The sequence below is a fragment of the Meleagris gallopavo genome, chromosome 1 (genome assembly GCF_905368555.1).
Source record: "Meleagris gallopavo chromosome 1, MGAL_WU_HG_1.1, whole genome shotgun sequence".
In the NCBI taxonomy this organism is placed as follows: Eukaryota; Metazoa; Chordata; class Aves; order Galliformes; family Phasianidae; genus Meleagris; species Meleagris gallopavo.
In genome coordinates, this window is record NC_139404.1 from 135,368,229 (window position 1) to 135,389,784 (window position 21,556).

At 37.5% G+C, this 21,556-nt stretch overlaps 1 protein-coding gene across 7 annotated transcripts in view; it reads right to left on the reverse strand.

Annotated features, from left to right (window-relative positions):
• MCF2L (MCF.2 cell line derived transforming sequence like) overlaps positions 1 to 21,556 on the reverse strand; it is a 145,654-nt gene that overhangs the window by 16,086 nt on the left and 108,012 nt on the right. For all 7 annotated transcript variants that reach the window (XM_085215275.1, XM_085215283.1, XM_085215259.1 and 4 more), the window contains 13 exons: positions 21,297 to 21,387; positions 12,178 to 12,297; positions 11,403 to 11,519; positions 10,748 to 10,897; positions 9,853 to 9,977; positions 8,256 to 8,370; positions 7,188 to 7,307; positions 6,147 to 6,338; positions 5,745 to 5,936; positions 4,912 to 5,071; positions 4,694 to 4,764; positions 3,573 to 3,649; positions 2,523 to 2,589 (listed from right to left, as the gene is read on the reverse strand). In XM_085215275.1, the coding sequence (XP_085071401.1) occupies positions 2,523 to 2,589; positions 3,573 to 3,649; positions 4,694 to 4,764; positions 4,912 to 5,071; positions 5,745 to 5,936; positions 6,147 to 6,338; positions 7,188 to 7,307; positions 8,256 to 8,370; positions 9,853 to 9,977; positions 10,748 to 10,897; positions 11,403 to 11,519; positions 12,178 to 12,297; positions 21,297 to 21,387 (1,597 nt within the window). The remainder of the gene's footprint in view (positions 1 to 2,522; positions 2,590 to 3,572; positions 3,650 to 4,693; positions 4,765 to 4,911; positions 5,072 to 5,744; positions 5,937 to 6,146; positions 6,339 to 7,187; positions 7,308 to 8,255; positions 8,371 to 9,852; positions 9,978 to 10,747; positions 10,898 to 11,402; positions 11,520 to 12,177; positions 12,298 to 21,296; positions 21,388 to 21,556) is intronic.

A 21,556-nucleotide genomic window follows, 5' to 3' on the forward strand; every position in this document is an offset into this window, starting at 1 on the left:
TAACACACCTGCAATCAAGACTTTAAAGCCCAAACTAGAAATAGTAGGAGAACTAGGTGGTAAAGTCAGGTAGCCTAAAGAATTCAGGCATTTGATCAACTAGCAGTTAGATTTTTATTTATATTTTAAAGATCCTTTAAAAATCGGAGTGTTTTTTCGCCTCAAACACTGAAGGGAAAAAAACAACAATGGTATAGACAAAGCTGCTGGAGCTCACTAACTGCTAACCACAGTCCCTCTCCACTCTCTCCTTCCCATGAGTACAAAAACACAAAGTCTTAGTTAAAAGGAAAGAAAAAAGAAAGGTAACAGAAAATCCAAAAGTATAACCTTTATAAAGATAAAAATGATTCATTGATTTGCATAAAATGGAGTATAAAAAAATAAGCAGGAAGAAAAACTGAACACTAAGCAGTTTAGATTCAGAGAAGCGATGCAGGAATAGACTACTACATTTCCATAGAAGTGAGGATGATGTTGGACATTGCAACAAAGACAGGATTGACCTCAGGAAGAGGCAACTAACCCAGCTGAGATGAAAACAAAACTCATGGAGCTCAGTACTCTGGAATTTTGAAAGAACAAAACCATTAAAATACATACATTGACAGAAAGCTGTTAACAGTATGTCATGGTTTTGTATTTTCCCTTTAGACTGACATACTGCTTATTTTTCAACTGTGAGATAAAAAAAAAAAACTTAGTTTTACTACTAAGTAGCATTTATATCTTAAGAAAGGAGAAGGAAAGCTATTCCATGCACCAATGGGGATCAGTAATAATAGTCAAGTCTTTGTTTAATCTTCTATTTGAAAGCTGTTTTAAAAGCACAGAAATAAATGGAAAAAGGGGTAGAATGAAATTTCCAGTAATAGATTAGACCAGCAATTTTTCCCAGTACAAATTTTTGGGATTTCACAGACTAAAGTGGAATAAGTGTCATTATTAATAACAGAATAACTACCAGGCTCACTTAAAAATAGCTACAGGAGTTTCCTAGTAATTGATCTTGTAAATTACCTTTAATTTTCCATTTGAATCTTTTGCTGAGAGAAAATGGCATGACAAAAAAAAAGCAACATAAAAGGAGACACTGTCCATACAAAAGAGTATGTTATTTTACAGGAAAATTGGAAAGATAGAGCAGGAGGAACAAAAGAATTGGGAAGATAGCCATAAACCTTGGATTATTAATAAGAATTACTCTAAAGCCGAAAGGCTGCCATTAAAACAAACATCAGCCAAGTTCTGACCCAGAATTACTGTTGGGGTTCTCATCACCCAGATTCAAGAGTGATGAATCCCAAACTGCACAAAGGTAAAGGGAAGTGTGATTGGCAGGGTCAGAGTGCTGGAGAGTCAACCAGATTGTCAGAAAATGAAGAGAGCTTGACTTTGCAAGACAAAAGTTTGCACTATACTCTATGTAGAACAAAAAAAATACTAGAGGAATAGAAAGATTCTGCAATACCTCCAGTAGTAGCAGAAAGGACTAAAAATCCTAAAACCACCTGAATCTTGATTTTAACAGAATTATACAGATAACATTACATTCAAAAGCAAAGAACAAAGCAATCCTTAAGGTCCAATCCTGACCTACACTGCTTTATTACCATACATCAGGCACAGCTGCCCTATCATTGAGGCATCCTAGCACTTTGAAAAAATCCAGGGCAGGAACACTATTGGGAACTGACCATAAACCAAGCAAAAGCAAGGCCAGAGTTCATACTACTCTTACCTGAAGATGTATACCCAGAAATTACTGCTTTCAGTCCACGTATATAAATATGAGACAAATAAGACAGCTCCTACTGAAAAGCCTAAAATTGGCATGGACACCAGAAATACCCCAATTGGCTCAGTTGCAATTCATCCCGATTAAAGTCACTGTCAAGTTATCTGCAGCTTTAATATTTCCAAAACCAGACTGGACTACAACAAAATGCTGCATACATGTATGAATATTTAACAAACAAGAATACAGAACTCTGTACCACACTCTAGAAGCAACTTCCAAATGCTGCAATTATGTCTCCATGAGTGTGGAGCAAAGGAAATATTCTTGTTGCCTTCACAATTTTGAATCAAGACATTATTACTACAAGGTACTTAAAGGCCTAAAAGAAGGATGTGATTAACAGATTTGCTCCTCTGATATTCAAGATTCTTTCAAAGCAAATTCACATTCCGTGATGTACAATCTTCCTGGAACTAACCCAATACTCTGGAATGAAATTCTAAAAGAATTAATGATCATTACAAATCTCACTGTGTTCTACACCTCAATAGTTGGGATATTTTACTTCTGCTATTTGCTAATATAAACTCCTAGATGTGTATTTTTAGAAAAATATGCATTGAAATCAATATGTGAAAACATGATGATGGCAGAGAGATGCAGCAGTCACACTACTTGACAAGAAAAGGATAAGCATCATAGAGATGAGAAAAGCATAAGAACACCTACGAAATGGAACAGAAATAGATTCAGATCAGCCAGAGTGAAATTTAATCCTTACCTCAAGAACACAGAGTAGTTCTTCCACATATGCTCGTTCAGTTTCAATAAGTTCATTCATTACATGCCTGAAAACAAAGAATGATAATTAAGGAAGGCCTATTCATTTATGCAAAGTATTAAGGCAACGTTAACTTTGTAGGTTTCTATTTCAACTGGAAATCATTCTTTTATTTTCTGAAGTAACGCAAAATGTGATTTTCATAGATATTTCTGTCCACAGCTTATATATCCACACCGAGAAGCATGCATTTTTAAAACATTTCGAAGTCAAAAATGTGTTTAAATAGGAGAAGGAACGAAAAAAAAGAAGCCAAAGCTGGAATTTCAAGCATCATAGGAGCTGAACAGAAGCAGTGAACAGTTTTTATTATTGTATACATAAAATCTGTTTACGTTGCATTTACAAGTATTACAGAAGCTGAAGTTAGAGGTGCAAAGGTTTCAAATTACATTGGTCATTTTGAATTTGAGGCATTTGCTGTAGCTTAAAAGTCACAGAGCCTCTTTCTAAGGTTAGCTTTCCTTCGTAATTAAGCAAACACACTTGCTTCTCCTCCCAGCCTTTGTGATTTCACATGATTTACCACACATTAAAATAGTGAAAAGACAGCAAGAATATCCAGGTTTCAGTTAGAAATGCAAGTTCTGTACCGCTTGCAGGTGGAATAATGGATGCTATTTAGTTTTAATTCTGAAAAGTTCTTAAGATTAATCAAAACAGGGTCTAAAAAGAGTCAAATAATAAAACAATTGTCCTCTGAAGCACAGAGACCAAAGTGTATGACAGATTTACAGGAGATTTATTCCTCAAAACTGTCTTCTCTGACATGAAAATATGTAATTATCCTCCCACAGTATTATCTCGCTGTAGCAAAGCTAGACTCTGATACTACATAAGCTTTAAATAACAATGCAGACAGACTGAAGTATCTTTCTCCATGTACAAAGCATAGAAACATACTTGTCTTATCAAATCTTTAGCCAAACTCAGACTTTACTGGAAGCAAATCAGAGAAAGAACATTTGTTGTTTATCAAAATATACTTACTGCCGTAACACAGCTAGGTTTTCTTCATCATCCATTGTAGATCCTCCTCTGCTTTGATGGAGTTCACTCATTTCACTCTAAAGAAGGAAACAAACAAAATTATCACAGCATAACAGACAGAGAAGGAAAAAGCACTTAAAAATATGGAGCTTTGCACTCAGGTCTATTTACATGAGTTTTCACAGGAAAAGTTGTACTCCATTAATAATGAAATCATTTCGCAGAAACTCAGTGAAAAAATCCAAGTCAACCTGAATATCTCAAAGCATGCATGAAAGTTTAGATACAGACAGTTCACTGTCAAAGGTCAGATTAGAAAAGACGGTGGTTCAAGACCTCTCTGCAGTAAGATAACGTCACAGCATCAACAATCTCGGAGTCAGTGCTGGCCTAAGTCTGCTTTCCAAGCTAAAAATCAGGTACTGTGCTAACGTTCTGGTAAATTACTGACTTGGTAGAAGTTCACTTTTACAAATTTTATTGTAATGGCTGAGCTAATTCAAGCTTTTACTTAAAAAAAAAAAAAAATATATATATATATATATTCTCCTTTCAGTTCCCCCCCAAGCCAACTGTTTTCTCCAGCTGTTGTCCCTACTGGTCATACAATCTTATCCGTCTCCTTGCGTCATCACTTGACTCTTGCTGAACCTTAACTGAGTTAATTCAACTCTCTAACTCAGTGGAAAACTATTTGTTTCTGCTGCTGTCGTCAGATTATTTTCCTTGCCGGAGGCGGAGCAGGAAGACCTTCCCCACTTGGGAATGGCAAACCATTAGGTCAGGTGAAGCTTTCTTTGAGCCAATGACAACTACCTTTTCACTTTCTCTAGTTTTAAGAGGAGCCAATTACTACTGGCAAATAATAAATGTTTCCTGTTCATAGATTTTACATTTTGCTGCCCCTAACATTTTTCCTAATATAGGCAACTATTTACTTTTTCTCTCATACTCAGCTGTGTGACAAAGCAGTCTTTATTTAAACTAGTTACCTTGATAGGGGCAATATCAGCACATTTTCAGTGAAATAGCCTAATTCTTCTTGAAGTTGTTGAATATTCCATTGTGTTATGACTTTCTCAAGCAGCGCGTACATGAAAAAACACTGAAAAGAATGTTACCTTTCCTCTTCTGTAGTTTACTTTCCGAAGCACACCGCTTTCTGTGTTGGATACACAATCTCTTTGAAGACCTAAGCATATAAACCAGAACCAAACAGCAGTTAGAACTTGAGCGGATCTAGCACAGATGTTTGTACAACCACAAATTACAGCTGAAAGTTTCTTCAAGTTTCTTAACACAGTGTAAAAAATTACTTAACTCTACTACATTTGCTTACCTGGAGAGGTACAAGGAGATTTTACAAAGGCCTCAGGTCTAGGTGCAACTGGCTGAACAGGACGTGTTTGCTTAGCTGCCAGTTTCTTAAGACTTATTTGTCTCTTTTGAAACATTTCTTCCATGCTTTCTTGCTTCTGGAAAACCTTTTGTATATGCTCCTACCCATTGCCACATGAAGAAAATTAAGAATCACCGTCAGAGAGCCATCAACAAGCTATACTTCTATTTGTAGTGCATTGATTTGCAATGATTACTGCTTTCATACCACGTATAAAAATATTACCCTACTCATCACACCTAACAAGGTGTAATTTACAGTTATTTAACATGCTTAAGGTTGGAACATATTGTCACAAAACTTGTTTCTCTACAGAAATACCAAAAAAATGGGGTTCAAGTTTTGATTTAAGAAAAAAGTAAAAACTAAAGTTTTCTTGAAAGTGTCTAATGGATCTGTTTCAAGACAACATCAGCAAGAAGGAAAAGGGATATATTTTCAAGTTCTATTTTGTAACTGCTTTTTTCTAGAAGTTGTGCAAATATCAAGGAAAGTCATGTTTTCATTATGAAAAACTATATTTCAAGTATTTGAAAGATTGGAGATTTATTTATTAAGAACATCAATACTACTATCTGAAGAATTTAAGTTGTTATTAATTAGTTCTGGATCCCTTGAGGCCTATCCAAAGATACAACATGACTACCACCTTGGGTAAGTACCTGCTCTGACAAATGGTATGAAGTCACCTAGGAGGACTAGCTTTATCAATGGCCATGCAAGATAGCAATTCTAACAAATTGATGCATGCGTACATGAATAAGTTATAGTACCTTTAGGTCCTCATTGAGGATGTGTGCATACTCTCTGTAAACTTTTTTCAACTCCTTAATTTTATTGCCTGCACCAGTGTCTAGGAATTTCTCAATCTCCTGTAACGCTGACTCTGCACCATCCTGAGACTGACACTTATCTACAGGCTGCGAAGCCAGAAGATAAATTCCTTCATCGCACCACTTCATAGACTAGAAACAAAGAAAAGAACAGGTTCAGAACGCATTTATGTCAACATCAAATGCTAAAGTCTAACATATTTCATCCTTCTATTTGTGATTAATTCAGCTATTTAAGGATAAAACTTTCAGCATAGGTATTTTTTGATCTGTTGTTTCAATGGGTTGATGGAGATTTTAGAGCACAAGACAGGAAACAAAACTGGTCCACAGAAAATTTACCTTTTCCAGTAAGCCATGCAGTTCCAGAGATTTATTAAGAACATTCCTCTTCCGTTCCATCTCAGTAGTGAAGGCATCACAGAGATGATGAAGTTCACTGCATTTTGGAATAATGGAATCCACAGCATAATGATTGCTCTGAATAAAAGCGTCACCCTCTGAAGCTAGCATTCTGGCTTTTGCTACAGTTTCCTAAGAAAGCAAGCATTGATTGAGGTACATCTTTTCTGGAGTCAACATCAGTTTAAAAAATTAGAACTTAAACTATTTGTTTTTGCACAGTAAAAACACATAGATTGATACAGAATACATAATAGTCTCAGTTAACAAATTGAAGTGATTTCCTATCTTTCCAGATGCCTAAAATCTTTTATGCCTCCTGCCTTATCGTATCGGATACTTAGAAATATGAATGAGTTTAATCACACAGCCCCTGGGAGGGAACCACTTTTAGCCCTTATGTACCTTAGTTATTCAGCAGCGTGTTTGTGCGTATACACATGCAACTTGGAGTACAGAAGTGATCTGAAGTGAAATAAAAACATTACTCCAGCACCTCGGCCTCAAGAGCAATAGTCTCACTTCCATTAAACGTAGGTCTTAACATGTTAATTGCATTCCTCTTTTGTATTTCAGAGTATATTTTTGTTGATCATGTTTCACTGTATTGTACACTCAATACAGAGCCTTCTAATTTTTGGCTTTTAAAGCAGTAAGTGGTTTCACAGGAATGGAAGTACCTCCCTTGATCATTAAGCACAACTTGGCTATGTTGGCATTTTATCAAATTCTTCCATGAACCAATCACACTGGCTTTATGGTTAGTCACTCTGCTCTTTAACAAGGGTTGCCTGAGAAGTGGGCGATTTCAATGGTTAAAAACTTTAAAATAATGTGCAGTACTAATTTGGAATAGACACTTAGTTCTGCCCTGCTGTTAGCATAAGGTCTGGTCATACAGTATTTCAATAACTAAATATCATTTCTCTCTCTATAACCACATGCTTACGCTAGAAACACAGTAAACTGCAGAGTTCTTACACGTGATTTTTCTTCAAAGTTGACAAGATCTTTCAAAATGTGCTCCACATGTGAGCAGCTGTTTCCCACATCTGTGAAAGCAGACAGTCTCTCTGACACAATATCCAAAGCTGCTTTAACCTGAAATGAGATACACGTATGTGTCAGTGAGGATGACTGTGCCTTTGGAGGTGCAGTCAAATAGCTGATAGCCAGTATTCCCACTCTCCCGACTCACATTATGGTGTGCCTGAGGCAAAGACACAGATCTACCTTTTCCCCCCAACTAAAACTAAAATCAAACACAAAGAAGTGGCAGTGAAGTAATCTTGTTTTCTGAGCATTATGTTTCCTGGTACTAGAAAAAAAAATCCAGGATGAATTTATCATCTTGCTTTTACCAGATGGCAATAATACAGTCTGATACTAATGTAGAGAGCACAACATGAGGGTGAGGTCCTCACTCTACCAATTGGTTTAGAGAAAGACACGTACACACATACTTGTCATATGGTTTTTGAATGTTGTTCCTGGGGAGACACAGGGACCCCATTCTGAGATCAGCTGCACCAGAGTAAACCGTCTGTAGGTGCAATGAAGCACATGCATTAAACTAACATGAGATCAGAAACTGGCTGTAAAAATTTTAGTTCAGCCTCCACCCAGCTTCTAACGTTGTGGTTGCAACTTCCCACCCACAGTGCTGGAGGCTGCTTTATAAGATTTCAGCCAGAAGGTTTAGGTAAGTCTTGGTTCCATAAAAGGGCCTATTGGCAAGATGAAAGCCTTGCAGCCAGCACATTATGCTTCTGTGGTAAAGAATAGATTTCAAAGGAGTTTTCGAATGCTTATACACTGCTGGGTTCATGGAAAAAAAAATAACACTACAGAAGAGAAGCTATTATGTCTGTATAGGCAAGTATTCAAGGTAGTAAAGATAGCAAGATGTCAAGTAAGGACATGTCAAAGAAAAAAACTGGAGAAAGCTTTCAAGTACACACACGAGAGCTGTGAAAACAAGAGGGGAAGTATTTACTTCTGAATCACTTCTACGTTACCAAATATTGACTGCCACCAAGAAGTTCTCACCTCTCTAAAATTCTGTTCAAAATTCCGAAGGTGCAGACACTGCTCAAGTTTTTGCTGGTGCTTAATCCAAAACTCATCAAAGGCGGACTCTGTTTCATGTAACTGAGCCAAAAGCCTTAAAATGCAAACAAACAAGAGCAAAAAAACCAAACTGTAAGAATGAGGGTTGCAACCTTCAAGGACAGTACACCCTTCCACATTGAACAAGAAGTCTCCTCAAAGCATTATTTTCCAGAAAAAAAATAATAATTAAACAGAATACAGGAAACTTTGAGCATTGCATGGAATTTTTTTTTTAGAATAACACTGATGTAAAACTGGAATCCAACACAAACATTAAATTCTGAGAAACTGTCAAGCACTGATTTGAAGATTGCTGCAAATAATGCTTCTCATCTCTGACCTGGGGACATGGGGCTTGCAAATAGAAACACACAAATGCACGTGGGCTACGACTCTGAAGAGCCTGAGCTTAGAGCTATTAAAAAAAAAAAATGAAGCAATAAATTTGTACTGCTGTGACCAGCCAGCTGCCCTTACGTTTCATTCCTTGGAGCAAGGTTCATAAAAAAAAAAACTGAAGGTCATTGCTCCTCTTCTGAGCAGAGAGACTACTTTAATATCATAGATAAGTGTAAAGCAGTACTGAAGAAGGTTCTTTCCATATCAATTATAATTCTAGCAAAACTCCTCAAGACTTCACTTTTCAACCTTTTTTCGAGTAGTGTATTTGACATTGTGGTATCCTATGGACTACACAACATGCTTTGTTATATTTAGGCTGCATCTGGAAAAGGCTGTAGGACAGAATTTTAAATAACTTTTGTCTTTAATAGAACATAAATGAACCCTGGATTTGCAAGTTAAATCCAATTAGGAAGAAAAAAAGCAGACACTTTAAAGCTACTTTTGTCAGATATTGTATCAAGTGGAACATTTTGGATAAATTAGTGACCCCCACCTCCACCCTGACTATCCTTCAGATAGCCAATAGCAGCAATGACTCCAAAGAAGCGAATTCTGCCAAGATTTGTCCATTGGAAGTGACACTTACTTGGAAAGAAAAGTCAGTCCAAGAGTAACAGAAACATGGAATGACAGACAAAAAAAGAATGCAGATAACTGCCTTGGGGAAATGAGCTATGCTTTTATAGCTTTGTTCAAATTTACATCTGTGCTACGATGATATAATGTCTTCAAAATTGGCAAAAATTTAAGGGGGTGGGTGGGAGAAGCAAAGAAAAGTAAAATCGATTACTAGCCCAGAGGAAGCATATAGGAAGTTTGTGCATAGATGACACTCCAAGAGCAGAGTAGTCCTTAAAAGCCCTTTAAAGGTTTCTAATTACATTGATATTAGCAGTGTTGGGAGTCTTTTCAGGCAGGTTTCTTTATATACATATGATCCAGTAGTGGACAACAGAAGATTGCTTAAGGCAGATCTGATAACAGCAGAGTCATTTCCGAAAGCACCTTTTATCTATTCACACTGCATCATTTGCTTACTTCCTAAGCATACATATAGAATTAAGTCACAGAGCCAGGCAGGGGTCAAAAACACAGAGGAGCAGCATATTCAGTATTTCACTCCTCTCACCTTTCTACTGTAGTTTGATTGTCTAGTTGATCTTGATTCAGTTTGTATTCAGGGTTCTCAGTAACTGGCTTTGTAATACTTCCAAGGATATCGTCTCCCTGTTCTACTGCTAACCTTATATCTTCCTATAAAACAAAAAAAGAACAAAACCAATAAACAAACAAACAAAAAACCCACAAAAAACCCCGCACAGAAGAATTCCGTGATTACTGGATTCTTGTTATTTTGTGTATTTAAATAGATTCCTCTAGGCATCAAACTGAAAAAAAATACTTTGTTTATAACAGCAATAAAACAAGCATAGCTTGATTAAAAGCAGTGTTGACAATAATCATGCTAGATGCTATGTCAGTTTATGGGTCTTAAGTCCCTATTACATTGGGTTGAATTTTTGTAATAGATAATCTTCTAGCATGTCTCTGTGATACAATTATCTCATAAACTTAAAACTTACTGTTTTGAAACCCCTAAACATTATTCATTTAAGCTGATTTAAAAGAACATTTGTCCATTCTTCAAGAGGTTGTACCTTTTTCTATGCATGCAGATACAAAAAAATTATCACTATAAACAAGACTGCAAATTTAAACTCATAACTTCATACAAGAGTATTTGTTTTCACACAAGTCACGGTGTGTTTGTACATAAGGTGTACTTAGCTCTAAGAACTGCCCTTACTGAAAACAATGAGAGGATTCTTAACTTCAAACCAAGAAAAACAATTTCAGTGAAATTTCAGTGCAATAATTTCATTATCATCGTCTATTAATTTCATCATCTATTAACCAGCTGTCCTTACGTTTCCATCTATTAACCCTGCAGGCTTTTTATTAGCCATGTTAGCTATGAATTACAAACACTCAAACTAGAAGACATATTTACAAAATGTACATACCTTCATTTTGTCCTTCTTTTCCGTATGCACTGCAAGAAGGGAGCTGGTTGACTGCACATCATTTGGTAGCTCTGTTTCAGCCAGTTCAGTCCCAAAGGACTGAAGAATCTGAGCTGTTTGCTTAACCTTTTGGGCAAAACCTTCTATAGCCTTTTGGAATAAAAACCATTAAAGATGTTTCATGCTCAACATATGCATATGCACAAACAGACACATACACACAAAATATAACTGACAAAACAAACTCGAACAGATGAATTACATGATTTAAAAATGGTCAAAATATAGTTTTGTAAGCAACAGATACCATCACCATTAATTCCTTAATTGTATGTTTTTCCTAGGCTTGTATCAGGTATATCTTCCTCATATTTTTAAAATCTGGAGCTATTTTACAACTTGAGCTTTTTCTTTCTTGTAGCAAAAACAACATACCCCAACACTACAATACACTGCAGATCCTTTGCTCCAAGCATTCAGAAAACCACTCCCAAGTTATTACTCATATTATTTCTCTAAGATGACTAAGTACCATTGGGAACATCTCACTCAGACCAAGTCAACTTGCATCACTTGGAACACGTTTTATAAATGACAGGGTATAAAACAGAAGAGCTCATGAAACTGCAAAGTTAAAACAACCACCAAGACTTACAGTGCGACGGGATAGCCATCTGTTATGGCAGTAATCCAGGGTGCCACCAAGATCCTCTGTTAATTGTGTTTTATCAATGTAACCCTGCAGTTCTGATACTGAGCCCAGCATTATGATCTGCAGAAGTAAAGAAAAAGGGAACATGATCGGTGGTGAAAAGTCCCTTGTTAAGGATTCTAAGCCGTATCTTTCAGATTCTATTAGAGAAGCTTCATTTTCATATAGAAGCAAGCGATAGAACTATTTCCAAAAAGAAACAATGTGAAAACAAACAAAAAAGCTTAACACTTGATGATATAAACTTAAATAACTGCAAATAAGCATGAGCACTGGGCTCCAAGGCACACATTAAAAACAACTTCTGAATCATACAACATAAATGACTCCATCAGATTTTACTCATTTTAAATCTTGATAAACTATACATAGGCTTTTTTTTTTTTTTTTTTTTAATAAGAGCAACAACATCTCATTCATTTTTTATTCATTTTCAGTCTTCTCTGTCTGTGGGAGAGAACAGTACTATCTGCATGGATTGGGGATGTATGGACTGGTTCTAAGAAATAAATAGGGACTGTAGGGAACATATCTTAATTAGCTCCAATCCTGGAAATTAACATCTGACAGACATAAAATAACTCATATCACCACCTATTTGCATTTATTTGAATAGCTTGCACAGTTTCAAAGCTTATTTTAAAAGATAAACATCGCTGGCTAGACTAAGTACTTCAACAGATCCCTGATAACAAAGTGGAAACAGAACATTACTTACAGGTACTTTCATTTTAAACTCATCTTTGTTGAACTTGAAAGCAATGTCTGAGAGAGCTCGATGAAAAAGTCCTGTTGGGCGCAGAACGAGGACGAGTTGCAAGTTCCCTGGGAAAGATGCCTGCAAAACAAGTTTAATCCGTTGTTTTCCGGTGCTTCGAAGGAGAAGCCTCTGTTAGACCACAAACCAACTGTATCAAAGTTCTCCATAACGGGGTGACCAATTATAAACCTAACAAGGCGTGCACAGAGAGCTCCATTCAAAGAGACCTTTATGCATCTTGGGAACAGGAATCTATTCTCCTGGAATCTAATTTTTCAGGGCTGGCTCATAAGGCTCGTATCTTCAGTTAAGATGACATCATTGCCAAGGAGGCTAATGAACAGACAAAGATAGCTTAGTACTTTTTCAACAACATTTCCAATGGCTATCTTATCTTTTCTCTAATAGAAGGTGCCAAGAGAAACCTCTGCTATTATCTGAAGACATAACAACCAATTTCTTGTTTATGTGTACTACCTTGCCAGTTGCCTACACAAACTATCGCCACCAAGACTGAATTTCTCAGACAGTAGCTTAGAAGAGGTAAGCATGAACTATGCAGACAAAAATAAAACAAAAATTGTCCTCAGCTGTGCTTTTTCTCGTCATCTTTCAACTTGCAGTCTCACAGATTCTCCCAGTTCTAAAAGTGGCATGGGGAAAACTAAATTACAAGATAAGCAAACAAACAAACCCTCTGCTCTGCCAGAAGTTCGCATACTTAACATTTAGCCATTCTTGAAATGACACAAGTCTTCTCTCATATTCAGTTTTCCACTGCAGGGAGGCACTAAAGCTCTCTAAAGAGAAGTTTATTATAATGATTAAGTATGCAATATATACATTTTTATTATGTTGTTGGAAATTGTGGCACATCTCTAAGCAAATTGAGGTTAAAAAAAAAAAGACAAAAACAAGCACCAAGCAAATGCAAACATTGACTGAACAAGTTGTTGTGCTGTGTTCTCTTTCTATGCTTATGAAGCTGTCGGTATCTGGGAGGCTGCAGATGGGTTCAATAGTCATTTTTTAAGGTTCCAGGGTATTCCAAGCATTTAGCAGCAGACATGACAAAATTTTACACAGAAAATTAGTTAAAAACTTTTACTGAATATTTCATGGATGCATTGTGGTTCCCCATATACTCCAAGAACTCAAATTAACTGAGAAATCATGCAGACTTAAACTTTACAATCTGCCTCGACTCAAACGATGTCCAGATTTTCTAGGAAGCCCAGTGATTCAGCACCAGTGGAGTCTCTTAGAAGGCTGGGAACAGAATCTCAGCAATTTTGAGTGCCCACACAAGTTCTCCACCACTGCACCATAAACAATCTTTCTGTGCATATTGAAAGCAGTACACCCTGCAGACTTACTAACCCACAGTTATCAAACAGAGGATGGACCTTAACTACAAGATTCCTACCTATAGTCAGATGAAAAAAATAGAAATAAGTCCATTTTTGAAAGTTATTGTAACAAAGGCAACTTCAAATTTAAGAGAGTGATTTAACTCACACTAAGAAACTCCTGCAAGAACAGACAATTTTATTTTATTAAATGCCTGAATAATATTTGTACAATGATAATTGCATAGTCTATTAATTTAAACTCACATCAATTTATCAATTTATTTTGTGCCTGTAATGGCAGTGTGTGGATTCCTATTGACCTGTTAATTTTCACCCTCCAATTCACCCCCCTCAGAAGAAAATTATTCACTGGCAAAGCCAACACCAGAATAAGAAATTCCAAGAAGAAATAACACATTTTGAAAAACGTGTTCATGTGAGATATGCATCCCTACATGAAATCCAGATGCAGTGTCTTTGGCATGTCTGTTGGCTACCCATTTAGCTTTGCATAGAATGTAGGGAAGCAATAGTTTGTAGGTTTTCTTTGAGTTCAGTAGATACGATAGAAACATAAAGATGGGGTAAAATTATGAAGCACTAATGATACTGAACAGCAAAAGTAAATTTTTAGTTATATATGGGCGAGTAACAATTTCCTTTATTCTATCTTGAAATTCTCAGTTTTACACTTTGTAATTCAGACTTCGATGTCATGATTTTAGAGAAAATATTTCAACTGGAACTGGAGCAAATGGTAGTTGACAGATTCAATGCAAGAGTAAGTTTTTTTTTAGACTATGAATTACCTTTTATAAGATGTGTTCAATCACACAGCTAAATCGAGCAGGCTGTCCTGCTCAGGCAAGCAGGTAAAGACGACACATTACAACTGCTCTCCACTGCGTCTACCCAGAAACTATGCTGCTCTAGTCACTACAGTTGTGCACCGTGTAGAGTAATTTCTCTTCAAAACTTAGAGTTTCCTCTATCTTTCATGCAAAATTCTTGGCTATTCTAACTTTGTCTACAATGTTCTTACCTCCCCTAGTCTGTCTCCTATGCTTCCAACTGGGTTGCTTGTTTCTTTCCGTCCCCCCTCAAAACACAGAGCAGTCTTAAATGTTAACAACTTTGCTGAGCATGGCCAGGAGTCAAATTCACAAACCAACATATGTGAAACAACAAAGAAAGAAAGAACTGATTGACACAGTAACAATGCTGGACCAGTATTATTTAACTGAATTTGTATCTTCACTGCCTAAATATTACTGCTTTCCTAACTGCTTTTATTTTTTTCTCCTAAAGCTCAGGTGACTTGCAGAGACAATGATATGATGCAAGAGACACTCCTCAGATGCATCCTTTCAACTTCATCAACCAGCCAACTTCAGTCTGAACAGCAGAGAGCAAAAATCTCCATTCCAGTCCAGCAGTATGCTTGTTTGAAGCCAATGTATCTTATGCTAACATAGTGAACAATGATTTCTCAATTAGGCTGTGCCAGGCATTATGCATGGCAATAAGTGCTTGTGCGTGTTTAGTGGTGTCATAAAGTGCCATCAAGGCTTGTTTTAGTGAAGTCACTGAACATCACAGTGACACCAAAAAGGGCCTGTGCACTTGAAAATTGGTTTTGTTTTCTTTTTTCTTTTAATCCAAAAGCATAGTTCTTTACTAGATTACTATTAAACCGTTCCACCAGTATCTTGTTTCAACTATTGTACTTTAGTGCCCATACAAAAAAATGTATCAGTGAAAGAAAGAAAAAAACAGAACTCTACAGAGCACTCACACATTTCTGATATCCTCTACTTAGGTCAGGGTAGTCCCTACTCTACTCTAGTTCATATATTGCTTCATTTCACTTGCATCAGCACAGGCACTTGTTTGGTGCTTCACAACACCCACAGGATCAGTTTTTCTGTCTGCTCATCTCTCTTCATGACTTCCACAACCAGTCAGGCAAGTCCTTATTCCAAAGATTCAGGTGAGCAGGGGTCATCAGCTTTGAAATAAAACTAACTGAACCAGGAATTTATAAGCAGCACACCATCCTTAAACAAAACCTTTCCAGTAGAGGAGATGCTTGCTACCCTATGACTACTCCTAACCTGGAAAAACCTTCACTGGCTGAGCAAAACAGGAGCTGCCTTAATAGTAAAATTTAGTTACATACAGTCTTGATCAGCACCTTCCTTGACAGGATATTAATGACACAGAGGCTGCCTGTAGCACAAATACTGAACCAGTGGTTAAGAAGCTGCTAATACAGGCACTCCCAACAGGTAGCTACTGAAGTCATTCTGTCATCCTACTTGTGCCTGTCAGGTCAAGCAGCAATCCTGCCCACTCCTGTAGACCACTGGATGATCAGATGGCATTTTCAAAGGAGGAATAATATAATTGAGTAGCCTGTATTACAACAGTCATCAAAATAGGGGCAGGAAGTAATTGAGACAGGATGTGGTGTTGCCAAACTCCTCCTTGGGAGAGGCAGGGCTGGAGCAGAGCAGTGGCCTGAGACTACCAGCAGGTGTTGGTCACTATGGCTTTCAGCAGCCAAGACCAGGTGTGCTCTTAGAGAGAGCAAACACCACCTTTGTGATTTCACACCTCAGGTCACCACTTGTGGTGCCCTGGGCTTATTTAGTACACACAGGAATTACACAGATAGGTACACATACCTTATAGACAGAAATGCAGTTAAAGTTGCTGTTCAATTCCACAGAGTAATTCACCCAGCTGCCTTGGTGTACACAAGTGTTTTATACTTTCATATAGCAATGGAAAGGTGCTGTGATAAACAGGTAACCCAGGCCCCTTTCTCTTACCTTCCCCACGAGTCAGATTTCAGAAATCATGTGAGCTACCAAAGAGCTAATGCCAGACTCAGTTTCAGTCATTCTGTCTTTAATAACTGAAACAACACCATTTCTCATTTTATAAAGAGCCTCAATAGACTCAAGACAGTTTATTCCTGGCTAGAATGAAGGCTCTTACCCAGACTTCTTGACAAGGAAATATCTTGAATTAAAGCAATTCATAAATGGACCAATTTAAACTCTAGTCTTAAAAAAACATCGAGCTATTTTGTTTAGGTCTGTGATCGATACTTGTGATATTATGATCCAGCATTCAGAATTTAAGTGATTCTCTTTCCTTTTTTTTTTAATTAAAAAAAACTCTCATGTGATACACAAGAAAAAATGGCTGACTATACTAGGAAAACTGCGAAAGTGCTTGCACATATAATTTTCTCAAAACTTTTGAAGCAATAAAGGCAAAAAAACCCATACATCTCAAAATAACCTTTTTATTACTTACTACAATCATTCAAAAACAACAGCTGCAAAATTCACACGAATACCGTCGTATCATCAAGATTTTGGTGTGGTTTTGAACCTAAGCAAAAATGCCTTTAATAAGAAACATAACTGGGGGCTGAAAGGAGAACATGTTTTTCAAGCTTAATCCATACAAACCACTAAGCATCATTACCTTTTACAGCACAAAATGCAAAGAGCTAGCTATAAAACTGGGCTAGCAGGAACTCCTGTCCATAACACAAATAGCATCTTTCATGACCATAGAGCATTGGTTACAAAATCTATCTTTCCTCCACCATCAAGTTGCTAGGAAATTCAATCTCTCTCTACAAACAAGGCCAAAGAACTCAAGGTTGGATTACTGTGATTCACTGTTTCTCACCTTGGATGTCAAACCAACGATAAAACTCCAGATGGCAGAAAAATGGGACTGCCTGGCTCCTGCAAGGTTTAGGATGGTATTAGCACTCCAGTCTCTCCTTTGGCTTCTGGTCTCCTCCTGCCAGCTTAAGGTCTTGGCCTTAACCTTCAAAGCAGTTAATGGACCAGGCCTCTTTTACAGAGAGCACTATGCTTTGATTTATGAACAGTTAAGAAAAACATAGCACTCTAAACAATACAGCCCGAAACAGAAGGCACAAAATCTGCAAACAATGCATTCTAAGTTGAAGACAGCAAATCATAATGCAAATTTCTGCAGCAGGTTGGATAAAACCAGAGTCCTGTCCCATTTGGACAGGGCTGCAAATGTTCAGAACTGGATAAAACTTCCTCACTACCTGAGTGACCTCCATACCAACTGCTTCCTCAAGCAGCTGCCCACAGATATGTTATTCCCTAAGGAATAAGAAAGTTTATTTCCTTTGGACTTTCAATGCGAGGCTGATGGATGACTATGAGTGAAGCTTTTCATGAAGCTGAGTGCGGATTTTGTTTGCCTAAAAGTCTGAGCTCACACTTCAACCTTTCCCCTTAGATGAAGGAGAATGATGGTAGGACAACAAAGATGCAAACAATGTAACGCCATAGATTTCTGTTTTAAGAAAGCACACTGAAACTATGAACAAGGTATCATGAGCCAGCACACTTGCAGTGATAATAGGCAACCTCTTGGGCCACCTGTCCATCATAACCTTGTCAACTAGAGTATTACCAACAGCAAAACTTGCATGTCTATGTACATCCTTGCTACTCTCTCTGTTACAAGAAAAGAGGAGTCTTCTTTCAGCCCACTACTTACTGTATGGTTTCAGTTCTGCTGTTGCTGCATGTGCTTTAGCAGCAGTAGTGCTGGGTAAATGCTACAGACACTGCCATTCCTATGTGTACAAAAACAGGTTTATCTTTTACTTCACCTTCATAGTTTTGGCTATAGAAACCATGAAGTGTCAGCATAAAATATGGACTCTGCTTTTCATTGCTCATTTTCTGTCACAGGAAATAAATTGTTCTCTAAGAATAAAGTGGGAAAAATCAAGCCTAGAAATTTCTCTTAACAGAAAGATTTTCCACATGAATTCCAAAAAAAAAAAAAAGATTTTTTTCTCATTAGCTTTGTTTTAGAACATGCTTTCAACCCTTAATAGTGTAAATCAGACATCTATGTAAAGTCTTGAAAATAGAACAAAACACATGTTACTAAGAATTTCTGTCCAGCAGCTGTTCACTGCTTATAAATGTATTTCCTACAGTTGTCAGAATATTAGCAATGGGCAGAGATGCTCCAGCCAGAATACTCCTGCTGGGCACTGATCCAGCCAAAACACCCTGCACCCTGTCTGTGCTGCCATCTGATTTTGCCAATGAAAGGGTCAATCCTCCAAAGACGATCAGAGAAAAAAGATAGCAGGGTAGATATTGCATGACTTAAGAGAAATGAGCTAACAACCAAAACTCTCAAGCTCAAAGAAGAAAAAAACAAAAGTGAGCTGCTATCAGCAACACTATAACCTGCACTTAAGACCCATCTTCAAGCACTGGCATAGGCTGCCCAGTGAAATAGTGGAATCACCAAACCTGGAGGTATTCAAGAACCATGTAGATGTGGCACTGAGGGACGTGGTTACTGGGCATGGTGGTGATGGCTTGATGTTGGACTAGAAAAGACCTCTGAGATCATCTAATTTTAACGGCTCTGATTCTCCAGGCCCAGGAAGGAACCCACCCATACAATCACTGCACTTACACAGCTGGTATCACAGGAAATAGATGCCCAAGTTTTGAAAATTACATTTCTAGGGAAAACTGTGCACATTGGAGGCAAGTTACCGTAAGTGTAATGTTATGACTATAAGTGACATGTCTGCAGTTGCCTATTCCAACATGCCTTAACCACATAAATAAAAGGACTGCCATCTGTGAAATACTTATCTAATGCTGAACAGAAAGTACAACACTGAATTTGGAAAGTGATTCACAAACTTCAGAGATTGAACCCTTTTTCTTTCTTTAATCACCCACAAGTTATGCTGTTCTTGGCTTTCCCTACTGGAATCTGTTCAGTACTGCATCTCAAAAATGCAGAGTGGCAGAAAATATTTTTGCTAATATTTCTGTGCATTTTTAATAGTTTACCATCCCTAAACAGATTTATTTTAGAAAAAGTTGTGTTGCAGGCATATGTGGAGTATGGCCCAAGCATAGCCTGCTGAAGAAGTGGAGAGGTCATGCAAAAGCAGAGAACAGAATGAGAACTACCCCTGGCTGCGCGGGTCAGATAAGGCTGTAGCTATGCCTTTGTCACTCCACTCATCTCCAACTGCCTCTACTTGCCTTATCTATGCCTAACAACATACAGCCTAGTACTCATGTCAAGGGCCTGAGCTATAACTGGAAGTTGTCAAAGAAAAGAGAAAGTGACACCTTTGGCAAAAATATGGAGACCATAAAACCACGTGATAATTAACCTAGGAACAATCCCTTGTGTTTTCGAGAGCTGAAATGAGGTCGGAAGGAACAAACGGAAGTTTCTCTGCTTTACTGTATGTGTTTTTCATACCCCTGCTTATATTTTAGTCTGCATACCTTCTAAGAGTTCACTCCTCCTTGCTTATCAAGGCAAACCACATGTAAAAAGGATATAAAATCAGGCTGCTGGAGAACAGTGTTTGGAGTCCCCTCAGCTGACCTGAGATCTCTCTAGCATGTGTGCCCCCAACCCCATCTCCACTTCAGATCTCAGTTTGCAATGGACGCATTGACAAGACAGGTGTGCAACCTTTCCTACCCTAATTTACCTTCCCTGGAATTTGTATAACCATACCCAATCTAATTTATCCTCAACTTACTCTAATTTATCTCCCTCCAGAGTACTGATTAGTCAGTCTGATACACTGTTTGCTTAGAATACCTGTGATTATAGATCATATATGCAACAGCTTGCTCAAATGTATTTAATAATTTGTTTTGGTACACCTGATTTGTGTCAGTGAAGTGAACTGTAGTCACTGTCTTCTTGCTACATGAAGCAAACTAGGGAACAGGGTGGGACAGCATGCTATTTCTTATGTTTTCAGTCACAAATAGCTATACAGCAGGAGTGTTTTGTTACCGTTACATAAATACCTTGTAACTAGCAACAAAAACATTTGATCAAAATAGGGCCACATAAACACTACTTTCACAGGTTGACAGGTTTGACTGGATTTACTAAAATTTTCAGTAATCAAAAAAAATAAAGAAATTAAATATAAGATTCTTATAGCTGTGTTTTTCAGCAATTACTGAAAAGACTGTAAAGGCAATTCAAGCCAGGACAATATGAAAATTTTAAAATAAAAACAATATATAGTATGACAAGGACTTGAGCACACAATATTTATGAATCTGTCCTTTCCTACTTGTGTAAAAAGAAGTCCTCTAAATGTCACTTCTCTTATTTCAAAAATCATTATTAAAATGAAGACCAAAATTTACAGTGTGTGGGTATTCACTGGTTAAGATTTTTCAGCTTAAAGGCAACTCTAGTTTTTATTCAAACACCACATGACCAGCTTTTAAACCTGCATTCTTTTGACAAGAGGTAAACAAATTCAGAACCCTAATGCTCAGCTAGCGCAAAGTGGATCCACAGCTCAGCAAGACACATGGGCTGCCCATGCAAGGGCTGCTCCCACCTGGGGAAATGCACATCGTGCACATTTGCATGTGCACCACAAGATCGTGCTCTCCAAGTGCCCTCTCAGGCTGATATTATGAGCTGCAAACTGCATTAAAAGCACGTCAAGGGCACACGATGCTCAGCTCCAGTCAGCCGGGACACAAGAACTACATATTTTGTGTGTCATACATTAGCTAACATTCTGTTGAAGAAAAAGCTCCTGCAACTTCTCTGTTTATAAGAGAAAGGCTCAACATGGGAAATCTTTTTAAGGAGTTAATGTAAAACAGTACTCACTGCTATCCGCAGTATGGAAGCTTTCACAGAAGTCCATTTGTCCTGTCTGCGGTCTATGACGAGAATAAACCCGATTCCAGCATCTCGTAAACTAAGTTTGGAGGAAAAAGAAGAAAAGGAGAAAGTTCAGTTAAAAACACAGGTGGAACCTCTCTGCTTCTCAAAAAAGCAGATGTAAAAGCTAGATAAAAAACAAACTAAAAACAAAGGACAAAACATCAACAAAAAATGCAAACAAATGGCAGCTTGAATTCATGCAG